We start from the raw sequence: 27118 nt of genomic DNA on the forward strand, positions 1-27118 counted from the left end.
ATGGTGGGTAGGGGGGTACCGACAATCCTTTCAGCAGTTTTGATTGTCCGTTGCAGTCGGAGTTTGTCCTTTTTTGTAGCAGCACCAAACCAGACTGTGATGAAAGAAACACAGAACTGATTCGATGACCGCTGTGTAGAACTGCCTCAGCAGGTCCTGTGGCAGGCCGTGCTTTCTCAGAAGCCGCAGGAAGTACATCCTCTGCTGGGCCTTTTTGAGGACGGAGTTGATGTTGGTCGCCCACTTCAGGTCCTGAGAAACTGTAATTCCCAGGAACTTGAAGGTCTCGACGGTTGACACAAGGCAGCTGGACAATATGAGGGGAAGCTGTGGCGAAGGATGCCTCCTGAAGTCCACGATCATCTCTACCGTCTTGAGCGTGTTCAGCTCCAGGTTGTGTCGGCCGCACCACAGCTCCAGCCGCTCCGCTTCCTGTCGATATGCAGACTCGTCACCGTCCTTGATGAGGCCGATGACAGTGGTGTCATCTGCAAACTTCAGGAGTTTGACAGTCGGGTGCGCTGAGGTGCAGTCGTTCGTATAGAGAGAGAAGAGCAGCGGAGAGAGGACACAACCTTGGGGCGCCCCAGTGCTGATGCTGCGTGTGGATGAGGTGGCCTCCCCCAGCCTCACCTGCTGTGTCCTGCCCGTCAGAAAGCTGTAAATCCACTGGCAGATGGCAGGTGAGACGCTGAGCTGGAGAAGCTTGGATGAAAGGAGTTCAGGGATGATGGTGTTGAACGCTGAGCTGAAGTCCACGAACAGGATCCTCGCGTAGGTCCCTGCACTGTCGAGGTGTTCTAGGATGAAGTGCAGTCCCATGTTGACTGCATCATCCGCAGACCTGTTCGCTTGGTAGGCAAACTGCAACATTTGATTACATTTTGATCACTTTTCTTAATTTTGAACAAATGCTCTAGTCTCAACTGTTAACCATTTTCATCTTTTACGACCTGAAAGTGCGAAAATCGTTCAGCAGTACTTTAGACTACACAAAGACAATATAATAAAAGACTACACAAGATTGTATTTCAGTAACTTTTTTTTTACTGTTTGAACAGCACTTACTGTAACATTTTTCATTGTCTTAACAATATCTATAAACTGTCAGACTCAAGACTTTCAACAGTCAATGCAAATTAAACCAAGCACTTTCTCTGTAAAATCAAATTGGCCGACACAACAATACATAAAGCTAACGATGTCCGTACACTATACATCAGTCGTGGATATTATCACAAACAAACCTAGATAAATGACAGCATTAATTTAATGTTCCATAAGCAAGTCAAAAATTCAAACGATGAAACTGTTCAAATGTCAATGTTCCTTTGTGTTTAAAAGTATAACTATCCATTGGTCGAACCTTTTCAAAATCTCAGATAAAGTAATATATTGCACCACAGCGTGGCGCTTCGAGGTCATATTTAAGGGAAAACGTTTGATAACATCATAACACTGCTCTTGCTTCATAAATGATATGAAACTAAAGCTGACTTTGTCATCAGCATTTAACCTTCTAGGCATTAATAGACACACGGAAGGTTGGCACTTCTTCCCCATTTTAATGTACAGTCCCCTCCAAAACTTTTGGAACGGCAAGGTCAATTACTTTGTTCAGATCAAAAGATGAATATGAGACAAAAGTTCAGAATTACAGCTTTTATTTTATGGTATTTACATCTAGATGTGTTAAACAGCTCAGGACAGAGCACCTTTTCATTGAAGCCACCGACTTTTCAAGTGAGCAAAATAATTGGAACAGACGTTATTAAATAAACTTTAAGTGAATAACATTAAATATTTGGGGCATAACCCTTACTTGGAATAATTTCATCAAGCTTGCGACCCATTGACTTCACCAAACTGTTGCATTCTTCATTTGAAATATTGTTCCAGGCCTTTGCTCCAGCCTCTTACAGTTTTTGTTGGTTTCTGGGTGTGTCTCCCTTCAGTCTCCTCTTCAGGAAGTAAAATGCATGCTCTATTGGGTTAAGGTCTGGTGATTGACTTGCCCAGTATAAGACTTTCCACTCCCCCCCGATGAAGTCCTTTGTTGTGTTAGCAGTTTCAATCAGAGAAACAGATTAACACATGCAGGTATACAAGGATCTACACGAACGACTGCACCTCAGCGCACCCGGCTGTCAAACTCCTGAAGTTTGCAGATGACACCACTGTCATCGGCCTCATCAAGGACAGTGACGAGTCTGCATATCGACAGGAAGCGGAGCGGCTGGAGCTGTGGTGCGACCAATACTGGCCACTCATGCCAGAGTAGCATCTGCTCCATTTGCACACTGATTGAGGAGTATCTGCAACAGTTGCACAATCAACATTGTCCCAGATTATTGCGCTACTAGTCACTTTAAACCGCATACACTCCTTGAAGTCTCGGCGCCCTTTGCACAATGGTCATTGCACCAGACTATTGCAATATTAGTCATTCGAACTGCTCTAAGTGCTAGAGGACTCCTAAACTTCCTGGTTTATGTACGACGACGTTATAGGACAGGACCATTTTTGATTCTGGAGCCATGTGTAATGTTTCATTTTGACTCAAAAGTGCAAGGGGAGAAATGAAATTCCTCAAACAAAAGCGAAACAGAAATAGAGGGTCATGGTTAAAAAAAAAAAAGAAAAATAATTAGTTGTCCTGACGACTATCAAGGTGCCCTTGCGCAAAAGATTCCCCCTTCACTCAAATCAGAATCAGAATCATCTTTATTTGCCAAGTATGTCCAAAAAACACACAAGGAATTTGTCTCCGGTAGTCGGAGCCGCTCTAGTACGACAACAGACAGTCAATTGACAGAGAACACAAAGACATTGACAAAAAACAGTCACTGAGCAATAAAGGGTTAATAGTTATCTGGTAATGCCGGTACATTTATTATTATTTTTTTGACAATTGTGCAAAAGATGTGGTGTGATACACAACATAAGCAGTGGAAAAGGGAATATGAAAATACTGTACACAGAGGGGATTTCTGTATTGTTGCCTTCCATTTGTACCATTGGGATAAAATACATGTAAGAAAGAACGTCTGGTTCCATTTCTGGTTCGGTGGCTCCACATTTCCTCTTTGTTTTCACAAAATAGACAAAGTAAAACACACTTTTGTGAGTTAATTCTTTCCATGCTCACTGAGCTAAACTCGGTTGAGAATTCAAGTTTTGTGATGATGAAGTTTTTGTTTGACTTTTGAAGCATATTTTCGAGACCGTTTTGGTTAAACTCCCAATTGTACCATTCTTTGGGTGTTCAATTAGAATTTTCCACTGTATGATTTCACTGTACTGCTTTAGGTTCTTTTCTTAACCCATTTGAAGTTTTAAAATGTATATTTATAGACCATAGCTTGACCAGTCTACTTACAGGCAAGGCGTAGAGAAACATTGAGTGTAGCTTGTAGGACACACCCAAGACCAACGATTAGGAGAAGTAAATGACACGTTCTTTTTTTGTGCAAAATAAATACATACAATAACAGTCAGTTTGTTACAAAGACTCAGATTTTTACGAGTCAAGTATTTTGCAGAGATGCAAATACTTGATTCATAAAGTATGAATAAATACTTTTATCGTAATTTCATAACATATAATACAAATATTCAGTGTGTTCCAGTAAGATCAGTAGTCTATGACCTCACAGAAACATGAATGAAATTAATAAAAACAATCAGATTTGAGGTATGATGACATCTGGATTACTTTTTAGAGTTGCATCTTGACTGTATTTCTGCTGTGCCATCTCTATTAATGCATCCACCTTTTAGATCAGTGACAATCCACACCTATGTGTATGTTGTCTTCTTTTAAATGTCCTGGAGTCTGAGGTAACACACAGTGATGACATAGCGGACAAATATACAGTAGAGGTGGTTCAAGCAGAGGTGTGGAAATGGTTGTGTGGAAATAAAATGGAAAGTGTATACAATGTATACTGCTTATTTTAAATGGATTCAGTACAGATGATGTTTTATAAGTAGTATACAATGTATACTGCTTATTTATTATGGGAAAAAAATCACATCGATTCTCTTGTTAATAAAATAAAAAGCTGCAATGTCAACAAAGTTGCTCAGATTCACTCGCTTGCTCGACAGAGTTCACAGGACTCTACCACAACTACAATTGAATACGTAATCTCCATTAAATATAAAATACAAAGGAACATGCAATGTTGAACCCAATGGAACTGTAAATACTAAAAGGGAAACACTCTGTCTTTTTCTGATTTTCTGATGATGATGCATGTGTAGATGTGCCTAACATTCTCATTTACCACTCAAGTGTAAAAAGAAGTATAATGCTGTAAGCAACAAAAATGTCAAAAGCAAGAGTATTGAGAGACCTACTTATTGCTTTGAATGTGAACCCACTTACGTAATGTAACTTCCTGTTTATGTTATTTTTTTCTCCTTCTATTTGTAAAACCCCTTGTTGAGACTTCCCCTTGTGTCGCAAAAAAACAGAAATATTGTCGACACTGTGTCAACACTATTAAAATGTGTTTTTATGACTTTTCCCTTCTTATATTTTAATCCGAGAACTCTTGACTGGGAACAAAATCGCTAAAAAATTTAACATTTGTGTTAGAGCATTTCATTGTGTTGTGATTCAACTTTGTTGTTATTGTACCAAACCCATACAATGTAAAGTGGATAGAAAAAAATGTTTGCACACCGATGTTCAAATGACATTTTTTGTGATATAAATAAGTGAGACCAAGATAACTTTTTCCACTATTAATGTGGTCTATAACCAGTAAAACTCATTTTAAAATATATATCTTTTCGAGAGGAGAAGTAAAACTAAACAAGCCAAATAACATTGTTGCACAAGTATCCACACTCTTAAAACTGAGGATGTGGCTGTGTACAAAATGAACCAGTCACATTCAAACTTTAATGGGAGTCAACACACACCTGCCACCAAATACATTGCTGTTGATGGTCTAGTAGGCCTTTCTTGACCTGAGGGTTTAGACAAGGTGGAGGAAATTATGAACAGTTCAAAATAGTTTCAGGCTTGTGCTAGAAAGGAAAAAGAGGAAGAAAAAAAACAGGAAAAGCCTGGAAGAACACTTTTGGGGGGGAGGGGGGGGGGGTTTCTAAACCTGAAGTGATTTATAACGGTTCATAATTCTCTCTTCCTTTATATTATCCCTAGGCACTTTAAATGATGGCAGGTGTGTCTTGACTGGTGTGTGTTAAAAAGGGCCGCCTCTGTTAATCACCCTTTTGAACTAATATTGTAATCTTTCTACTCACAGTAGCGCTGCCAATCACACCATTAAAATGCATTTTAAAGTTTCCTTATTGCTTAATAAGAGATTGAGGCAATTGGAGGAACTGCCCCCTCCACCCTTTCACATGCACATTTCAATAATGTCATAGTCACATGCCACACATTCACACAGTGGTAAGCAAGGAGAACAACAACTTTGCCAGGTGACAGATCTAAATTTGAAGGCAAAGTGGTCATTAATGAGAGAATATAAAACATCCAGCATCATTGATACGATCCAGGGGATGCAACATGGTGAGATTTGATCATACAGAAGTCCCAGTGCAGATGGACTATGTGAACATGACTCGTGCTTCAAGCCAAGGAGGGACAGATGCAGTGACAGGTGAATACTGTGTAAGAATTTTGAAGCAATATTAATATGCTTAATTCTGTCTTTACATTCATGCTATTTGGTTTATTTTAATGACATTTCCAGATGAAAGTTTGGGGGAATGTGTACAATAGTGCTGACAGGATCCGTCCTAATACTGTAACAATAATACTGATACAAGCATTGGTCGAGATATTGATCATACCTGTGTAATGAGATCAATACATTAGTTGCAGCTTCTGTCCTGCACGCACTTCTAACACAGACAAACGCAAGGCTTTAACTTGTAAATAACTTGGTTGTTAAGTTATTTATACTTTATCAATTCCATTCCATTTTCCGTACCGCTTATCCTCCCGAGGGTCGTGGCCGTGCTGGCGCCTATCCCAGGTGATTTTGGGTGAGAAGCGGCGTACACCCTGAACTGGTCGCCAGCCAATCGCAGGGCACATATAAGCAAACCACCATTCGCACTCACATTCACACCTACGGGCAATTTAGAGTCTTCAATTAACCTAGCACGCATGTTTTTGGGATGTGGGAGGAAACCGGAGTACCCAGAGAAAACCCACGGAGGCACGGGGAGAACATGCAAACTCCGCACAGGCGGGACCGGGGATTGAACCCCGGTCCTCAGAACTGTGAGGCAGATGTGCTAACTAGTCGTCCACCGTGCCACCACTTTATTTATTGTGGATTAACTATATTTTTTAAATTCGTAATTCTTTTTTCAAAGCCAGAAAAGAAGCAAATTGAAGGGCAGAAATGTAGTGTATTCCCCAAACACACAGTCAACTTGACATTTTCTTTTTTTTTTTCAACATTTATTGTGGACAAAGTACATTAGGAAAGGACAGAGACGAGTCCTGGCTTTCACGTGTACTTGTAGACACTACTGGATGCTGTTGGATACATGTGGGTGCCTTAACAAACCATACATCGCTATGCCACTTAAATTCAAAGAATTGTTAATGTTTATTAATTAGAAGTGACAACGGGGAAATTTTATATTCAGCCAGTAAGAGTGCATCACTGGCAAAGGCAATTGACAGTGTTGAGACAACAAGGAAAACATGTCTCCTATAGCAGCTTGAACCAGAAAATTTCTCAAACAAGGAGAGAAGTGAAAGTATAGCAAAAGAGGAACTGTCAGATGCAATACAAAAGAATTCTCTAATAGATACATAAATGCAAGATGACTGGTAGACTGCTTTTCCTCGCAGAGATGCCTGACCAGCTTGATCCTGTTCCTAAACAGGCTGTAATACTCATGTTATGATAATAAAGATGTTATCTCAGAAGACTGGACTTTTATTTTAAGAATATCATTTCTACTTTTTAAGTAATGTTTACAATCATAGCATAGGAAGGCGCTAACTATCTTTGTTAATGCATTTTTTCCAAGTTTTAAAATATTTTCATTCCACACATTCATGTGTATGGTCATCATGATAACTTCATTTCATTGACGATCTCATGTTTTCTCCCTCAAATATTATTGTGTTCATGATGGTGGTGTCCTCTCATAGGAAGAAACGTGTACAGACTAGTTGCTGTGGTCTTTGGACTCCTGTGCGTCCTGCAAGCTGCTCTCAACATTTCACTGCGTCTTACTACCTGTGAGTTCAAATTCTTCTCCTCCTTTTTCCTGGTATTACCCACATTGTCCTGACAATTTTGAAACATCAAAGTCGAATAAGTGAAAGTAACAGGAGCTACAATGTGCTCAGGCAAAATTGAGTACTGAACCCAAGCTCAAGCAGTAAGAATACAGTAAATCTGTACAGTAATGGTATACGGTGGATATAAAAAGTCGGAAAAATCGCTGTTCAAATGCTAGGTTTTTGCGTAAAATTTTTTTTAGACCAAGATAAGTAATTAAAAAAACGTTTTCCCACCATTAAGTCATGGTGGCCCATAACATCAACAACTCAATTGAAAAAAAACATCTTTTCAAGAGGGGAGGTAAGCATCCATCCATCCCTTTTCTGGAATGCTTATCCTCACTAGGGTCGCGAGCATGCTGGAGCCTATCCCAGCTAACTTTGGGCAACAGGTGGGGTACAGTCTGAACTGGTCGCCAGCCAATCGCAAGTCACATATAAACAAACAACCATTCGCACTCACACTCTCACCTACGGGAAATTTAGAGCCTTCAATCAACCTACCACGCATGTTTTTGGAATGTGGGAGGAAACTGGAGTAAACCCACGCAGGCACGAGGAGAACATGCAAACTCCACATTGGCGGGGCTGGGATTTGAACCCCGGTCTTCAGAACTGTGAGGCAGATGTGTTAACTAGTTGTCTACCGTGCCGCCACGAGGTAAGCAACCAATTTGTGCAACCAATAATGTGGTTGCACAAATGTCCACAGTGAAGACTGTGGTGGCTGTGTTCAGAATTAACCAATCACATTCGAACTCATGTTAAACGGGAGTCATCACACACCTGCCCCAATTTAAAGTTACGCTGCAAATACATTTCAGAGCATAAAAAAAAAAAAAAAAATCTCCCAAACAAATGAGTCATGAGCCAATGAAACCGTTTCTGAACTTTTTGGCCTGCGTATCACCAAAAGAACATCATACATACAGTGAAGCATGGTGGTGGCAGCATGTTTTGGGAGTGTTTTTCTTCAGCTGGAACTAGTGCGACCTTAGTCAAGGTGGAAGGAATTAGGAACAGTTTGAAATAGGCATCTGCTAGAAAGCAATACAAAAAATATCAGGAAACGCCTACAATAACACGTGAAATTTATCTGGAGTAAATAGGCACTTTAAATGGTGGCAGGTGTGAGCTGATTCCAATTTCATATCAGTTTGGATGTAGTTGGTTAATTCTGAACACAACCACATCACAGTTATGAGAGGGCACACTTGTGGAACCACATTAGTTCAGTCATTTGTTTGTACTTTCACTGTCTAAAAGATATTTTTTAATGAATAGATTTGTACAGGTTATAGGCAACATTAATGGTGGAAAAAGTTTTGGAATGACTTATCTTGGTCTCATCTTTTTTTTATATCACAAAAACCTGGCATTTGAACAGGGCTGTGTATTTTTTATAATCCACTGTATATCTGCCTTTTCAGTACATTCTTCCAGCAAAATAAAAGAAATTGCCACAGGAGGCCACCTGCACAAACACCTCTCAAGAACTTGACAAGCTGAAAAGAAAAATCACTACCATTGGTAAGTGTGACAGTGAATCTGGAAGATTAAACATTATTGAGATGATTACCGTAATTTCTCGTGTATAATGCGCACCCATGTATAATACGCACCCCCAAAGTTGACCTGAAAATTCTGGAAAACCCTTCTACCTATGTATAATGCATTTTTACAATGCATGATTTTGCTATTATCTGTATTTTGTTAGTTTTTTTCAAAAAATATTCTGAAGTGAGGAGTTTGCATGTTCTTCCCGTGCCTGCGTGGGTTTTCTCCGGGCACTCCGGTTTCCTCCCACATCCCAAAAAGATGCATTAATTGGAGACTCTAAATTGCCCATAGGTGTGACTGTGAGTGCGAATGTTTGTTTGTTTGTATGTGCCCTGCGATTGGCTGGCAACCAGTTCAGGGTGTACCCTGCCTTCTGCCCGATGACAGCTGGAATAGGCTCTAGCACGCCCGCGACCCTAGTGAGGAGAAGCGGCTCAGAAAATGGATGGATGGATTCTGAAGTGAAGCACTTTATTTGAACACATAGTACTTGATTTTTATTTACTTGCTCTTATTTTGAAATTTACAGCCCTACTTTTATTTAGTAAATGAGAAACACAAACACGGTTGTGCTCATATGTTTGATTACCCAGGCAGAATTTGTAAGATGGGTACAATACTTCAAAGAAAACATGAAGGACTAGGTGAAACACATTTAAGTTTATTTTAATGTGATTAAAATTAAACTGTCAAGCATTTCAGAAAAGCACTATCATTAAACAAAACATAACCATGAAGAAATGAATAATGGTTGTTGTTCAGTCATCAGTCATATTTAAAAAAGTAATAATAATATTTCACAAATTCATCCTGGGTATGTAAACTTATGAGCACAATTGTACATATATGCAGTCATATGTATCCCTATCATATTGGAGTGAAAGTGTAGGCTAGACCATTTTCATAACCTCTAGGTGGCATACAAGAACGAAAGTGTACAACTTTTTCATAACCTCTAGGTGGCATACTAGAATGAAAGTGTACAGCTTTTTCCTAACCTCTGGATGGTGGCATACATTTATAAAAGGTGAAAGTATTTTTCATTTTCTCCTATACCTATGTATAATGCGAACTATTAACTTTTGGAAATTTTTTTGGGTGGGGGGGGGGGAGGGAATGTGCATTATACATGAGAAATTACTGTAACTTTGAACTGACAAATTGTAATCAATTATCGTGCTCCTGTATATGTTTATCTGTTTGTCCATGCAAAAATACTGAGCAGATAGCCATCGCCGACAAGGATGGGTTTATTTCCCCTCTAGTTTGTATTACATTTCTTCAACAACAAGATCCTGGTCCAGCAGCAGAGCCGACTGCCTTCGAAGAGGTGCAGACCTGGTGGTTATCAACAGCAGAGAAGAGCAGGTAGCACTAGCTTTGGTGTGATTTTATTCTGTCACACTTTTTAATCACAATTTCCTGGAGTTGAACCTCTCAAATATAATTTTGTGTTGTGTTGTGTCTCTTAACAAGGCCTTCATAGTGAAATTCAACCTGAGGGTGTGGATTGGGCTGACCGAGAAAGACGGCACATGGAAATGGGTGGACAGGTCTCAGCTGACAGAAAGGTTAAAACTTTTTCATGCATGTTTCAAATGCTTAAACACCAACATCATCTCTTAATATGTTTGCACTTCATGATTAAATCAGACTCACCTATGTGGGTGTCACAATTTTAAAACTACAGTGGAACCTCCAAAGATACGGTATGTAACCCACATTTTTGCAAAATGCGTACCTCTAAGTCCCATTAAAAAAAATAATAATTGCCATTTGACCCATGACCATGCATGAGGTCGCAGCAGATATCGTCAAATCGCACAAGACCTTAGTTCAGCTCAAAGCACTCCCATCAGCATATTGTTTATATCGCTAGAAAGACATTCATTGAGTATAAAAGGATTAGCCTAAAATGTGCGTTTTGGTTTTTCTTTGGTTTTTACGTATAAAAGCAGAAAGAGTGTCCCACTTCTTTTGTCCTGTTTCGACATAGACGGTACAAGGTAAAGTGTTTTATTGTTTTTACATAACATTGGTCAACTTCTTTTTACATTGTCTTTGCATTTTACGCAATTTGTTACACTTTGGTCATTAAAGTAATGTGTTTAAACAGTCTGTTACAGTCAAAGGTCTCTTTCCATCGGAATCCATTTTTTTGTGCTGTTTTATGCATAACTTGGGTCAAAATGAGTCTGTGACATGGTTTAAGGTTGACATCTAAGCAGTTTGTCGTTTGAATGCAAAAGCCTTTGAACACCAAAACCGCTTGCAAACAACAGGATTTGAAATCGCTGACAGTGTGAAGTTTTGGTAATTATATTCATATATTCATATACAGTACTGTGTTACACCAGACCACTTAATGGCTTTTACCCACCCACTCAACTCAGCTGAACGGCGACACAACATTTCAGCTGAGTACCAACTGTTGCCCAGCCATAAAAACACACTCTATAAAGTAAACATATGTTGTGTTATAGGATAACTATAGATTTAATTTTTAATGTAACTGTAGCAGATGAAATAGTGAAGCTTGCATTCATTGTCGCCAGCGATGGCCATCGCGGCTAAGTTTCATTCACATGAATGGCAGCAAGCAAGCTTCTCACAGGATGGAGAGTGTGCTTTGGTGAGCAGACGCATAAGACAATTTACCCCCCCCCCCCCAAATAAAAAAAATTGTAACCCATTGTTGTCCAAATTAAATACGAGAACAGTAATGAAAGGGGACCTTTATCATTTACCAGTTATAATTTTTACACTTGCGACAGTTAACTCATTCAATGCCAGCCTTCCCAGTTAACATGGATATTTGACTTCTAAAGCCGTAAATGCCAGGGAATGTGTTAAGAGTGTCATGATAGAATAATAATATATATATTTTTTAAATATTTTACAACGGTGATGGTTTGACCCTGGAATGGTTATTATTTTAAATTCCATTATATCCTATAGGGATTCCCCCCCCCCCCTTCAAATCCACACAGAGGTCGACCAACGTCCCGGAATGTATCTCTTCTCTGTATTTGTATTTCTTTCTTCTGAATTTCATGGAATAGTTCGTCTTTTTCAAAGGAATAGAAGTAAAGTACAGTACTGATTTGGAATGAAAATTATATTTTTGTGTTCTTGTGTTACAGCTACTGGGCTGCAAATGAACCTAATAATTATGAAGGCACAAAGGAAGACTGTGTACAAATAAGGTTCGGTGACATCAATAACAGCTGGAATGATGTCACATGTGGAGAACAACACTTTTGGATATGTGAAAAGATTGTGTGAGGCAACTCGTAGGAGATAATAAAACTTTATAATTGCTGAACAAAGTTCATTTTGTATATCTGTAATACCTACTGTTGTTGATTACCATGAGATAATAATTTTGTTTTTCTAGAGCACAGGTGACAAACTCAAGGCCCGGGGGCCACATCCGTCATGTCATCCATTGATGTGGCCCGCGAAAAGCAACTCAAGTGCGTCGACTTCATCTTTATTTGCTAAAATAACATTGCAAATCGTCTTCCCTTTTACATAACGTTGATTGCAAACATTTTTGTTACCAATCCCCATTTAAAAATAAACTGAATTAACAACTTTTTATTGGCTTGTGGTTTCAAATATGCAGTAAATGTACAATTGCCTCATGTTATTACATATACACAAAGAAATCGATGAATAACATATCTGTTCGCGCTCATGACGGCCCTCCGAGGGAAACCATAACTATGATGTGGCCTGCAGCAAAAAGGAGTTTGACACCCCTGGTCTAGAGAAACCAACCATCCATCCATCCATCCATTTTCTATACCACTTTTCCTGTTTGGGGTCACAGGTCAGATGGAGCCTATTCCACCCGGCTTTGGGTGAAAGGTGGACTTCTCCCTGGACTGGTTGTCAGTCGTCACAGGACACACACAGAGAAAAGCAACCATTAACTCTCACATTCACACCGTCACTGATTTGGAACGGAACCCACAGTACCTGCACCGAAGTCAGGCAAATGGACCACCACACCATCTCTGAATTTGTGGAGAAATCACTGGAGTGAATAAAGAATATATAGTATATTCTCTGTCCTCCCACGACATTCATCCATCCATTTTCTACACTACTTATCCTCATGAGGGTCACAAGTGAGCTGGAGCTTATTCCAGCTGACAGTGGGCGAGAGGCGGGGTACACCCTGGAATGGTTGCCAGTCAATTGCAGAGCACAAAGTGTATAGACAAACAACCATTCAAACACACAATCACACCTTATGGACAATTGTGTTCAATTTAAATGTATGTTTTTGGAATGTGGGAGGAAGCCAGAGTACCCCAAGAAAGCCCACACAAGCACAGAGAGAACATTCTAACTCTAAACAGGAAGGCTGGAGCAAAGATTCTAACTCTGAACCTCAGAACTGTGAGGCAGATGTGCTAACCACTAGCTCACCAGTTGCCCCATGTGACAGTTTCCTTTCATTTAAAAAGTACAGCAAAACATAAAAGGGTGTAAATTACATTTTGTTTTGTCTTCATGTGAAGACAAAACAAAAGACAGACTGCATATAACTTTTTTTTAATTAATTTTTTTTTTCTGAAATGATGTGAAAATATTCTCGCAATATTGCATTCATCATAAAATGAAAACCAAGAATGCAGATATCAAATCTTCCACAATGCATTTTTTTTGTTTTTTATAACGACATGTAAAAGAGAATTTCAGTTCTAAAGTAGTAGTAAGTTTTTCTAATTGCGTGTGTGTGTGTGCGTGATTCGTGGCTACATTATGGCAGAAAAAGAATATTCCCTGCACTAACCAAAGAAAATCCGACAGAGGGCAGTATGCATAGGTCAACGGCACTTCCGGAAACTAGCAACAAGAACATCCAATCAAACAACAGTTCAATTTTAAGTCAGGAAAGACAGTTCCTTCTTTCTCTTACTGTAAACCTCACTATCAAGCACACCAACGGACCCTTTATTGTCCATTGTGGAATTTGAGTTGTAGCAACACCTTGTCTGCAGCCATTTCGTTGCTTTGGAGCCACATCTGCCTCTCTTCAACAGCTGTTTCATGGGCACCCCGGAGGAACAGAGAGGTAAAAGCGGCAGGCAGGCAACACCGCCGCCTCTTTCCGTGCGATATGGAAGCTAACGCTAACTTTATATCGCCAACTTTGGTTGCTAGCTCGATTTTTCTTGTTGTTTTGTTACGTTTCTAGCCGTGTGAATGCCCTCGTCATGTATTAACACCGCAATCAGTCACAATAAGTCCACATTACGACACTCTTCGATGTCTGGGGGAAACAAAGTAACATTACATTAGCAATGCTGGCTAGTTGAGATGTTGGGTTGAGTGAAAGTGTTGGGTATCGACAGATATCAATTTGAACTGGTGTCTTCCGCCCTTAAAACTTGGCAGTAATTGTACGCGTTACGTAAGGCTGTGTAGTGAACGGAGGGAGGGGGGGGGGGGGGGGGGGGGGGGGGGGGGGGGAGTCAACTACCCGCTCCCTAACTTTACTTTGCCGCCTCAAAACCTTAATCTACTGAATCGTCACCCGTCTCCTTCACTCACATTCGAACACAATAATTATCTGTAATATCCTTGTTGTCTTCTGATAGATGTAGGTAGAGCTTTATAGATATAGAGCAGCGATTTAGGTCGCGTGTTTTCAATTCTATCTAGGGCTGCAACTAATGATTCATTTTAATCATTAATCTGTCAATTATTTCTTAGATTAATCGATGAATCGGTTTATTATTATCTTTAATTTCCATCCCTTTATTCAAAATCAGACAGAAAATGAACAAACAAACTTCGAATACTGGTTTGGTCCATAACATCTCAGAAAATAGGCAACAATGTTATTGTTTTCCAAAGGAAAAGATGTTTGCAAATGTCTTAAACAAAGATAATCAGTCTGCTTTATTATTATGAAAATATAATTATGAATATCTACTGCTTTGTTATTATAATCTAATTATTAATATTTACTGCTGAGAGGCTCAAATGCAGAGGGTTTGGACACTTAAAATAAACAAGGTCTCTAAACAATTAATCGATTACCAAAAATCATTATCGATTAATGTGATAATCGATGAGTTGTCGATTAATTGTATCTCCCTTTTGAACCAATGTATATTAATCCCCTTTTCATTGTTTCTTCCCACAGACTGGGTAGATGTGGCAAATGAACTGCTCGGCAAGTGTCACATCGAACAGAAGCTGACGAAACTCGCAGACTGTGATGCCAATGTGTTTGTTAGTCTGTATGAGAACATCCTGAGAGAGAAGGTTCCAGGTAAGGTTCATGTGACGGCAAACAGGGTGCAATATCTATTTGGAAGTAAAGTACCTACATTTTTTTTTTATGAAGCAGTTTATTAGCTCAGAGGCACTCGAATACAAATCTTCAAGGGCCGCAAATATTTTTTTTTCAGTGAGGCAAAGGTCCATTTATTGAGGTTGGTCAGCTACATGCGATGATACTGTGATATTCAAAAGACAATAAATGGCATTTTCATTCAAAACAACAACAAAAATATGAACTAACATAAAATGTCATTTCCATTTGGACATAAAATAATGTCATAAAACAAAACATGACACTGTCATGAATCCAAAACAAATATATCAGGAGGAGTTAAGAAAAATAGTCTTTTAAAATATAAGCACAAAGAATTACAAGAAAGAAGGAAACTGATAAATTTCTGTACTATTATTTAGGGGAGTCACACTTTAAGTGTCTGCCAGTGTATGTGTGTTTTCTAGGCGAAAGAATAACCAAATAAGTAGACTTCTGATCGGCTTGATCGGTATCGACCGATAATTAGCATTTTATGCTGATCGGCTTTAATGTCATAATTCACCGATCCGATCAATGACATCCTTAATCGGCTCCGCAAAAAACATTTACTCCGCATCGCCATCATGTACAGTATATTTAAATCCAAAAGCTAGTTTATTTTAAGCCTTGGACAAGTTTATTTTTTTTTACAGTAAATTTTTTTTATATATACAACAGCCTTGGGATTTTCACATTGGAATGTTTCCCCATACTTCTTTTTCACCTGACCTACAAAAGCTTTCTTAGCATGCCCATGCATTGTGATTATGTGTTGATGTAGCTTTTTGTTTACTGCTGAAAATGTATATTTAGTTGTCATGGAGTTGACATCCATCTTCTTCGCATCAACACGTTCTCTTTCTTTTTAGATTATATTGCATCACCACGCAGTCAAGAGGATGACGTCCATAATGTTCAGTGTGTCATTGACTCTCTGTCGCTGGATTATCTTCAGATCAGTCTCTCTCATATCACAGGTATAACAACATTTTTGTGTCTGTGTAAACTAAGGTACAGATTGAAAGATAAGGGGCCAGAATTGCACTTTTTTTTTTTTTTTTTTTGCTGTGTCTTACTCGGATAAGTCGACTTCAAAAATAGGTCGACACAGATATCTCGGATAGTGCCATATTGCAAGTTATCTTCCATACAGACATATCAATATACATACACCTCCATGCTATTGTATTCAAACGCCCTTGACGGTGTATTAGTAACCTCCTATTGGTGGAAAGTTGGTACTGCAGGCACTAACAGTATGTAAGGGGGTGTTGTAAACATCTGATTACCTGATTATTGGTTAATAAATAAATAAAGTAACTAAAATGCGGGGGCGATTACTCGGTTAGTCGATGAAATATCTATAGGATAATCGATTCTAAAAAGATTCGATAGTGACAGCGCTACTGTGCAGAATAACAGTAGAAACTGTTTAGTAATATTTGTATGCTTACAGGAGAAAATGTCATCCAGGGAGACAAAGAGTCAATCAAGAACCTTTTGGATATATTTGAAGGCCTCTTGGAATATCTCAGCGAGGAAATAAGCGAGGACTCACAGAATGATGGTGGGCATATCTAAGACTACTGTATGTTTGGTTTCACTGTTCTCAATATTGACAAGCACGAGTGATGATCTGTGTTCTCCTGTTACATAAACTGGACATCTTTCCTCTTAAAAGCAGCTATGTAAAACAAAGAAACATCTCATTTGGCAGAATTGAGCAGTGCTTTGTTTGTGTGGCTGACCTTCCCCCTCAGACCACATTATGTAACATCATATCTGCACCTCATGAATGTCATGTCCCAGATAGAAAAGACAGGGCAAATGTGGGTGACATGGTTTGTTTATTGTGACGAAAGTTTTGACTGCCAGAACCTGTTCATTAAACAGAATTGTGGTGCCACAAGTATGGTAGTTTGTTCCTTCACAGTCACTAACAGTATCTCTGTTAGACTCGTTACAAATATTAAAAAAACAAGCAAAATAACATATTTTACAAAATCAGGGTCACAAAATGGTGGTCTCCGAAAGGATGCTGGTGGTGAAAGCGAGGCGCCAACAACCAGCAATGCCATCGAACAGATGGACACAAAGATGGAGGGAGTGCGTTTGTCTTCTGAGGGCGGAGAGTAAGTACCTTCCTGTAGCTCTTTTTACACTGCTTGTTAAAAGTCAAGTCCAGTTTATTTGTATAGCCCTTAATCACAAAAGAGTCTCAAAGGGCTTCACAGGCCCACAGTTGGCAATGATTGATGGGGGGGGGGGGGATAGATCAAGCGGAAATAAAACAGGCCTACAGGCTATTTCTGGGTTACTGAGTATAAACTGCACTGACATGGAATGGAGGGGACCAAGTTGGACCAGGAGGCTGTTCTTAAACAAGTCACTAAGTTCTGTTAGCAAAAACCCCATTACATGTACTCTGTCAGTCATAGTTCAGCGAGTCAAGTGAAATGTACTATAGTATGCCTATTATAGGGATGAACCTCTGGCTGATCACATATCTTAAAATGTAGGTCTACTACGCAGTCGAGTAAGACTTCCCAACATTCCGGCAACAGTGAACAGCCGGGATCTCCCACTGAGGCCATCGGGCTCAGAGTCTCAGCCAGCACGTTTGCAGATCAACAAGAAGGTGAGATGCCAAAATATACATTAAAAATACAAGTTTGCCTCGGTTACAGACTCAGTTCCATTCCTACGCCAGCAATGTTACCCAAATTTGTATGTAAGGTGCTCTAATTGATTACTAACCTACGCTATCGATGTAGTAAAGTCATAATTCCAATAAGTATTTGCAGGAAAAATACTTCTAGCCCATAAATATAAAACCATCAAATGAAAAACTAAGTACCGCAGTAACTGAGCGCGCCTTCTTGTGTTATGTACTGTAGCTACATATTTTTATGCCACTGCGAAAAAAGTTCATTGGTTGATAACCTCAAAATGGTATGTTGGTACCGCTGTAAACCGAGGTCCCCGATCGTACAGAGAGAGATTCCACCCCCCCCCTTTTTTTCCTTAATAATAAAATAGTAACTGCAACAAGTTGACTTAAAAACAGCTTCGGGCGGATAGTGTCTTTGGTGGACCAGCCAGGAAATCTCTGATGTTGCTGCAGCTTCAGTGCTAATGTTACTGTTTGGATTTGCATGCAGCGCTTGTAGTAACACTAAAATGTTTTTCATTATACGGTGGAACAGATCGTCTGTTCTTGTTCTCATTGTTGACTTTTCCCCACCATCCAATTTGTAGGGGATTCTAGGGCAAGAAAAAAAATTGTCCTGCTACTACTCTTTATCTCCTGACGTAACAGGGCCAGCTGTCCAGACGTTAACCACAGATGCAGTCGTAACCATGGATGCAATCACCACCTCCGGTCCCTCAGATGACCAGGATGTACCTTTGAATATACCGCAGCACGCTGCCATTGCACTACACCCACCTACCCAGAGCGACTCCCCCCACCACACCGACACAGACACACACCTGGTCAGCCGAGACACAAATGCTGCTGGCAGTGCGGAGGAGCAACACGACCCTGCTGCTATCCAGGTATCAATGTTCTTCTGCCTTGAAAGTGTTATTTGTATATTAGATGTGAGTGTGGCATACCTATTAGTAGATTTTTGCACATGGGTCAAAGCGTCTTTTTTGTCCTTCCACCAAATGTCTTTTTGTCCTCCAGGCACAAACCTCCAGAGTTATCTGCAATGGACTACACTCTCCAGGTAGGTCGAAAGCAAAACATATTTAATCCCTGCTCTCTGGAGTTTACATCTCGAGTCTAATACTCTGCCATCTCTGTATCCATTTTCCAGCCGTGAGTGAAAAGGATTCATCAAGTCAGCGAAGGGCTGACATTGAGATGGAGACACTGGAGGTGGGAAAGCAGCAAGTCGTCACTTAACAACTAAGTGCCATATTTTATGGAATTATGCATTTCATCACCAAGTATGATATTTACAGCCCACTAAGGGAGGCCCCAAGAGGGTTTTATTCCACACACAACCAGATGTGCTCCTCCTCACGCTGCAGGATGTGACGTTGGCCACTACCCCGTCTCCCCCGGACACAGAGGAAGAGGAGCAAGACGAACACCTGTGTCCTACTACAAGACCACAGGCGGGAAGGCTCCAAAATGAGACATGCCTCAGGTATCTTCAGGAAACGATTTCATGCTACGATAGTTGTTCGCTTCGAGGTTGTCTCGCTCAACCCTCCACTATTTTGTCTGAAAAGCAGCTGGATGGACGAAGATGATGATGAGGAGGAAGACTTTGATGAGACACATTCTCACCGCAGGAAGAGAAACAGGCGAGCAGAAAAGGAACTACATCACATATCTGAGAAACTCACCCATCGAATTGATGAGCTGGATCAGGTGAGAACAGGTGTAATTGCGCACCATGATGCGACTTTCTGTAGAACTGAACATTTAATTTAACACCCCCACCATCACATTTTATCTTCTTGATTTTTTTTTTTTATTTGTCTTTCCTGCAGATGCTCAAACGACTTTTGGCCAACAGTGACGAGCTTGGTGAAGTCGAAGACAAGGAAGCGGAGACGGATCCCAGTCACGACATTGCGGCGCATCGTAGACTACCCACAGGTGTGTGAATATGCCTAAAATATGCATTTTACCAGCTAACATTTGGACATCTAAGGACGCATTTACTTTAACTCAGAATGCCTATACAAGAATAATTTTCCATTTTAGGAACACCTGAAACCAAATCCAACCATAGGACCTGCTCCTCTTTTATCTTACCTCTACCGGGTCATCACTCTGTGGAGGAGCACTTTGAGGATGACAAGGACCAGTCTCCGAACATCTATAAAGATGGCCGACAAGCAAACATCCCGGCTGCTCCTCTGACGTGGCAAAGTGAGCCGCCGCGCCGTACAAAACACAGAAAGGTTGTTTCGATTTTTAAATGTCTTTTAAATAGCACTTGACTTCCAACTTTAAAATGATACCGTAATTTCTTGTGTATAATGCACATCCCACCCCCCCCCAAAAAAAACCCATCAAAAATCAATGGTGCACATTATACATGGGTATAGGGGAAAATGAAAAAAAACTTTCCCATTTTATAAATGTATGCTGCCATCTAGAGGTTATGAAAAAGCGGTACACGTTCATTTCAATATGCCACTGCCACCTAGAGGCTATGGAAAAAGGGGTAGCCTACACTTTCATTCCAATATGACAGGGATACGTATGACTGCATCAGTTGTGCTCATAGGTTTACATACCCTGGCAGAATTTGTGAAGAAATACTTTTTTAAATACGACTGATGACTGAACAACAACCATCATTAATTTCTTTATGGTAATGTTTTGTTTGATGATAATGCTTTTCTGAAATACTTGACAATTTAATTTGAATCCCATTAAAATAAAACAAAATGTGTTTCGCCTGGTCCTTCATGTTTTCTTTAAAGAATTGCACCCATTTTAGAAATTTTGCCAAATTCAAACATATGAGCACAACTGTGTGTTTTCTCATTTACTAAATAAAAGAAGGGCTGTGAATTTCAAAATAAGAGTACATAAATAAAAAGAATTACGTCTTCAAAGGAAGTGCTTAACTTCAGAATATATATATATATTTTTTAAAACTACTAATATTAGACTTATGGGTAGAAGCAAAATCATGCATTGTAAAAATGCATTATACATGGGTAGAAGGGTTTTCCAGAATTTTGAGGTCAACTTTGGGGGTGCGCATTATACACGAGAAATTGCGGTATGTGTTATGGTGGGCTTCATGTTCTGTGTCTAACCATCCATCTGTCACTTCTCAGACTGTGGTGAACCATGCTTACGAGGCAGAATTAACAAGATTAGAAGGCAAAAAACGAGCAGATCTCAACAAGGAACGACACAAAGCTCAGGAAGCTGTGAGTCATCACTTTGAATGTCATCAACTGTAGGATGTCGCTATTTTTACTTCCACTGTCTGTAAATACGAGTATTCTGTGTGTACTCAGGAGCGAGAGTACAGAGAGGCCATACTTAAAGACTTTCCCAAATCGCCCACAACAAAGTCCCAGTCGAAGGTCCGTCATACATCAGGCACATCAGGACGACTACGAATACCCAAGAAAATGCCCCCGCGTAAGATACATTTATTTCATTTATATATTTGTACGTCTAGTTGAAGGATTAGGGACATTTTAAAACGATACCTAATGCTACAAATGCCATTGCTTTTCAGTGGTTGTAATGGATTCCTTACTTTTTATGCTATTAGATTTTCAACCTGTCATGTAAAATGTACATTAGGTTAGTGCTGGGCGATATGGTCTAAAATTGATATCACTTCCCCCCCCCCCCCCCATAATGTCGATATTCGATATGACTCGATATTTATTGAATTGAAGTTTATAAATGTATAAAACTGGACCAGACTTAATTTTGAGTTACATTATAAAGCAGGCTTATTTAACAGTTATAAACATCAACAGCAAATACATTACTTTTCCCTTCAGGTATTTCAAAATATTAAGGATCTCAAAATTAGTGATACACCAAAATGAAAACCAAGGCCGAAAAACAAAACACCAGAAGAAATTATTATTCCAATTTTTAGTAAAATTCCATTTATGGCTATGACTGCGGACTTGCCAACCTAAAGAAATTAACTTCCAGAACAATTTGTCCGAATCATCTTTTATAAACCTTTTGCAGACTAGGGTTGTTTCCATATAATAGACCTTTTGCTCTCTTTTGGGACAATTATGGCTTGCCAGTCACTCGCATCTTCTCCATGTTGGCGGATGTCTCGCGGAGTAGCGAAAAGTATAGAAAATATAATTGATGATCCCCTTTTTCCATATCAAATATTAATAAAATATTGATTGAATCGAGCTTCTTGATATATCGCCCAGCTCTACATTAGGTACACCTACATGCAGGGGTTCTTTGGTTTACGAAACGAAACGCAAATTTGAATGCGCTGCAGTTTATTTTCTAACCTGCACTAAAGCAGTAAATATTTGTATGAAAAAGACTTCTAGGCCACAGATGTAAAACAATTGCATTAAAAACTAGGGCTGAACAATTAAACAAATTCAAACCGACATTGTAACATACTGGAATGCAATTATTAAAAAGGCTGCGATATAAAATAAAAAAATGCTCACATGACATGCAAGCGAACCCGGCGGATAGAGATGTGCGCTGTAAAAGCGTCTACCATATGGTTTGTAATTGTATGGTTGCCTCAGCGTTCCCTTTTGCCATTACCGAGGGGTAGTTCAGTTGAGTTTTTCCTCCGAGCGGGGAGGAGCCGCTGTTCGCTGTGGGCTCGGCAGGCAGGCTCACAGGGGAGGAGCCAAGCAGCCACGAGTCCCTCGCAATCGATTGGTAAAGAGAACCCTGCAAGCTGGGGGAGCTCGTCTATGTGCCCCCCGCTCGGCGCCGCATTGAAGCATATAACCACGAGGTATGTTTGAAGTGTCCATGATCATTCTGCATCTTTCGCTCGCGAGCTACCTTCTTAACGCACAAGCCGAGTGAATCCACCGCAACACTGTCACAGACTGCGGGGTGGCTAAGCACAGTGGCGTACACCAAGGCAAACCCAGTCATGGGGCCTCCACATCCACATGAACTCAAGTATTGTACTTTAGTTCAATTTTGACAAACTGGTGAGTACTGCATGTCATTTAGGCCACATTGACTTGCTTTTGAAATTAATTCAAATTATCTGACAGCTTAAGTGACGAGTTACTGTACATTTTAATATGCTCCCCCACCCAGTGAATAATATTTACCACCCAAAATCTTCAAATTTCCTGAGCTAGATAAAGTCCTCAAAGTCCTTCTTGAGGCTTATTATCTAACAGGTGAATCAGCTCAACACTTTTACTGTAATTGATAGGAACATTAATCAACGTTTAATATAGTTTGCCATTTGGACTGATTCAATTCTCACATCTTAGTGATAAAAAGCATCACTCCTGTTACTTTCCACTTTATCCTCGGCTGACACTGACAGCAGTGCTACTGCTGCTGGCAAGACCATCATATTACATGTTTACAAGGCTTGAAGTTAAATCAATCAGTCAATATTCTACTGTGAATGAAGGTTTTTCTTTTTACAATTCAATATTAAAATAAATGTTCGTCCTATCAATTCATCGCAACATTTAGGCCTGACCTAAGGAAAAGTGTTGTACATCTGTTGATTGTAGCCGATGTCGTGTTGCCCATACTGTAGCAACTGGTTTTCTTGTATAGTGAATAAATCTGAAGATGATAAAGTTCCCATTCCCCCCAAAAAATAATACATGCTAAATCACGATCACAATTGGTTTAAAAAAAAAAAAATGAATAAATCGCAATTAGATTATTTTCCCAAATCGTTAAGCCCTATTAAAACCTAACTAGGGCACAAAGTGAGCATGCCCACTTATTCTTCTGCGGATGAAGAATGAGTTCCTTGCACAACATGAAACGTCGTATGTCGGGACTGTGGTAAACTGGGAACCCTCTGTACAGGAATTTTTTTTGTAATATTGTGTCCAACTCATGTCGCTAAAAAAGGTTAACTACATATTAGAATGTCCTCATGAGTGGCAGGTGAGTGTGTGGGATATGATGTTCTGGCGTCCATTTTATTTGTCCAGTGAAAGTGAAGGAAAATGAGCTCCTGCCCATGTTCCTAGAGGAGCTGCCTTTCCTGCACATCTCCTCCCATGAGCTGGGCCGCATGTGGCGGCAGCAGAAGCAGCAGGTGGACCGACTCCGCGGCCAAGCCTCTGCCCAGAAGCAGCGACGCAGCAGATCCTCCCAAGAGGTTCGTTCATGCCTGATGTTGTGTATTACTGAAGGCTCCAAGCAAGTGAACAATGAACGCTCCCCCCTGTGTGGCAGTTGGAAGAAGCGCAGAGGAAACACGACCTGCTCGTGGGGATGGTGCACAAACAGCAGGAGCACAGCAGACGTCTGGTGGGTTCAGATGTTGTGACTTGATAAGAGCAAAGAAAAAGCAGGCTGTCACAAGGTATCGTGTTGATCCTCCAGAGGGACTTTAAAGAGCACAGCCAGCAGCAGAAGTCCACCCAAAGCCGACTGAGAGAACAGCGACAGCAGATTGCCAGGGCCAGGAAGTACCATCAGGACTACCACGTCCAGCACCGGGCTCGCCTCATGAAGGCTCGCATCAACGAGGAGAAGGTGACCATGTGACACCGTCCACAGAACTTCTTAGTGCTCTTAACACGCTTGATGTTCACATAAATCTGATCATCCGGTGTGTGTAGATGTTTCGTCAACTCTTTGAGGAGGGTTTGGAGGTGCAGAAGGCTCATCTGAGGGAGCAGAGAGCCTTCGCCGCAGAGCAACGGCTGGAGCGCCAGAAAAGACACCAGGACCACATAGAGTCGATGGAGAACTACTACAAAGACCAAGTAGGACCCACACACACACCAACAAGCCACAACATTCTGACCACTTACGCAATAGAATAAGATCTAATCGACAAGTTATCGATCAGCACATTAATTCGACAACTATTTTGATAATCGATTAATTGTTTTGAGCGATATGTCAAACTCATGTAATTATATTCAGCCCGTGAGACCATATCAAATGTGTATTAGAGTTGGGCCGCCAGGATATAGCGGATGCGTTACTAATATTACAAATCCCAGAATGCTTTGCTAGTGTGTCGCCACATGTGTCGAGACTGGCCAGAGCCTCCTCCTTTTCCGTTGCAGGCATTAGCAATAATCCTACCAGGCTCCTCGAGCAAATTTACACCTCCTCGTCCCAAAAATGACCAAACAAAAGATGGAAAACAGATTATCTGTCCACGACAGATTTGATACTTTTAAATAGGAAACCAATACCGCTGATGTCTTTTATTGCACATTTGAGTTCTCATGTGTTTATAATATTTGCTTATCCCAGATTCAGTTAGGTTTGTTTTCATATGATAAGGTTTAGCCATATAGCTGCAGAGAAGCAGCTATATGGCTAAACCCATAGCCATTGGCAACCCCAATTCCAATGAAGTTGGGACGTTGTGTTAAAAACAGAATACAACGATTTGCAAATCATGTTCAACGTTTGAGACAATATAACTAACACAGGCATACATATATTAAATTTATAATTTTATGGCTGCGAGACTTCCCCCAAAAAAGTTGGGACAGGTGGCAAAAACCTGTTTGGAACATCCCACAGGTGAACAGGCGGGTGCCATGATTGGGTATAACAGGAGCTTCCCTGAATTGCTCAGTCAGTCACATAAATCATTACTACTGCAATTATTGCACTTTACTTTAATAATAGTTAGTTTTTCGATACAGTCCTCTTTAAAGGAGTCTTGGAGGGGACTGTATGTGCAAAATTAAAAAGCCCAAAGTATTGGAACGGCAAGGTCAATTCCTTTGTTTTTGAGGGATTGCTGTCCAACCTTTCATGTGGTATTGCGTAATTGTCATTTGGGTTTGTTTAATCATTAAACAATACCAAATAAACAGCAATGATCAGTGAACAAGAGGTAGGTACCAACCCCATCACAGTTACATTGATATGACTTGTTCTTTCAATCTGTTGTCTATTTGCAGTTTTCACTTCTGGCTGAAAAACTTGCACAAGAGCGACAGGAGATTCTGATTCGAAAAAAGGCCCAAGAGAAGGTTTTATAAAACAAAAAAAAACCTCACCGTAGTCTTCTAACGCCGCTCCCAGTTTGCACCATGTATCGACTGCTTGTTTTTGGCAGGTCCTGCTCAAGATGAAGCGTGAGCTGCGTTCTAAGATGGAGCATGAGATCGGCGAGCTGCAGAAGATCATCATCCAGAACGACGAGGATGACCACTTCCAGGATCTGGAGGTCCAGAGATTATGCAATCGAGTCCGCATGGCGTCTTTCCACAGCCGCAACGATTATCTGCACTGACTTTCACGTCTGGATCGCCGCTGAAGAAACCAACTGGAGGTCCAACGTCTTGACGGCTGCTCATATTTGCACAAGAGGAGAGCGCTTCTGCAAGCCTTGTTCGGGTTCAGGAGGCGGAACCTACATTTGATGAACTGAAAGGAGTCCGACAAATTGTAGCTAACTGTTCCTTTATCGTGTACTTATTCTATTTTACCTGGTTACCTGTACAAATGTTCCTTCTTTTGCCAAATGACCAAAACTGATTTTTTTTAACTTCTTTTTACTATGTCTTCCTTTAATGCATCCACAACTCCAGTGGTTTATTTATTTATTTTTAACTTAAATTGTGCCTTTTTTGTGTGTGTGTAAATACTAACCAGGTGTTGGTGCTTTTTAATCCATTGGACAATAACAATCAAGTCTTAGGATCCAAATCTAACTGTAACATATCGAAGTGTGATGAAAGATATAAATTTAGGAGGGAAATTAACTTCTATGAAGATCCTATGAATCACCTAAAATGACAGGAACATGACTCTAATGCTGTTGACTTGTGGGCGATGTGGTCTCCACTTGAACCAATAAACCTCATATTGCAATGTAAAAAAAAAAAAAACCCTCGTCTTCACTGTTATTTCCAACAACCACACAACCCTAAAAAAGGATGGGCAATTCTAATCAATAAAACGCCCCCCAAACAATGAACCCACAAATGCTGGTAGTCTAGCACAATAAACGTTTGTTGCATCCAATTTTGTTTTCATAAATTTAGTGTGGCCCTCAGAGGACTTGGAAAAATGGTTCCCCATGTACGTGACTTCCTAAATTCTACAGGTGACACTCAAAAGACTTTTAATATTGTGGAAAATTTGATTACAATTGCTCAAATTTAAAAAGCGAAATTCTTATTCACAAACAGTGAAATATTTCATGTTTCTAGTTTACAGCTACCGAAACCCCCAAATTCACCATCCCTAGGAATTCGAGTATTATAAAATAAGCAATCCAAATGATTTG

General features: G+C 40.1%; 2 protein-coding genes across 5 annotated transcripts; both read left to right on the forward strand.

The window, feature by feature from the left end:
• Nucleotides 1-5392: 5392 nt before the first annotated feature.
• LOC133403697 (CD209 antigen-like protein E) lies at nucleotides 5393-12847 on the forward strand. The gene is made up of 7 exons (XM_061678843.1): nucleotides 5393-5639; nucleotides 7157-7246; nucleotides 8722-8733; nucleotides 10077-10219; nucleotides 10328-10422; nucleotides 11995-12132; nucleotides 12687-12847. The coding sequence occupies exons 1-7, from the start codon at nucleotides 5546-5548 to the stop codon at nucleotides 12787-12789; spliced, it is 675 nt and encodes a 224-aa protein (XP_061534827.1). The 5' UTR covers nucleotides 5393-5545; the 3' UTR covers nucleotides 12790-12847.
• An 851-nt stretch (nucleotides 12848-13698) lies between these two features.
• LOC133404400 (centrosomal protein of 95 kDa-like) lies at nucleotides 13699-26694 on the forward strand. Of its 4 annotated transcripts, none has more exons than XM_061680254.1 (21): nucleotides 13699-13940; nucleotides 15018-15146; nucleotides 16061-16168; nucleotides 16648-16758; nucleotides 17200-17323; nucleotides 17711-17829; nucleotides 18511-18749; nucleotides 18883-18925; nucleotides 19016-19077; nucleotides 19164-19351; nucleotides 19437-19578; nucleotides 19701-19809; nucleotides 19918-20117; nucleotides 21009-21104; nucleotides 21195-21321; nucleotides 23838-24007; nucleotides 24085-24159; nucleotides 24235-24387; nucleotides 24474-24620; nucleotides 25785-25856; nucleotides 25943-26694. In XM_061680254.1, the coding sequence occupies exons 1-21, from the start codon at nucleotides 13916-13918 to the stop codon at nucleotides 26117-26119; spliced, it is 2616 nt and encodes an 871-aa protein (XP_061536238.1). In that variant the 5' UTR covers nucleotides 13699-13915; the 3' UTR covers nucleotides 26120-26694. The 4 variants fall into 4 exon arrangements, with proteins under 4 accessions (XP_061536238.1, XP_061536240.1, XP_061536239.1 ...); XM_061680256.1 differs by having other exon boundaries at nucleotides 19701-19803; XM_061680255.1 differs by having other exon boundaries at nucleotides 19440-19578.
• Nucleotides 26695-27118: the final 424 nt, after the last annotated feature.

This window comes from Phycodurus eques, chromosome 6 (assembly GCF_024500275.1).
Source record: "Phycodurus eques isolate BA_2022a chromosome 6, UOR_Pequ_1.1, whole genome shotgun sequence".
Taxonomy (NCBI): domain Eukaryota; kingdom Metazoa; phylum Chordata; class Actinopteri; order Syngnathiformes; family Syngnathidae; genus Phycodurus; species Phycodurus eques.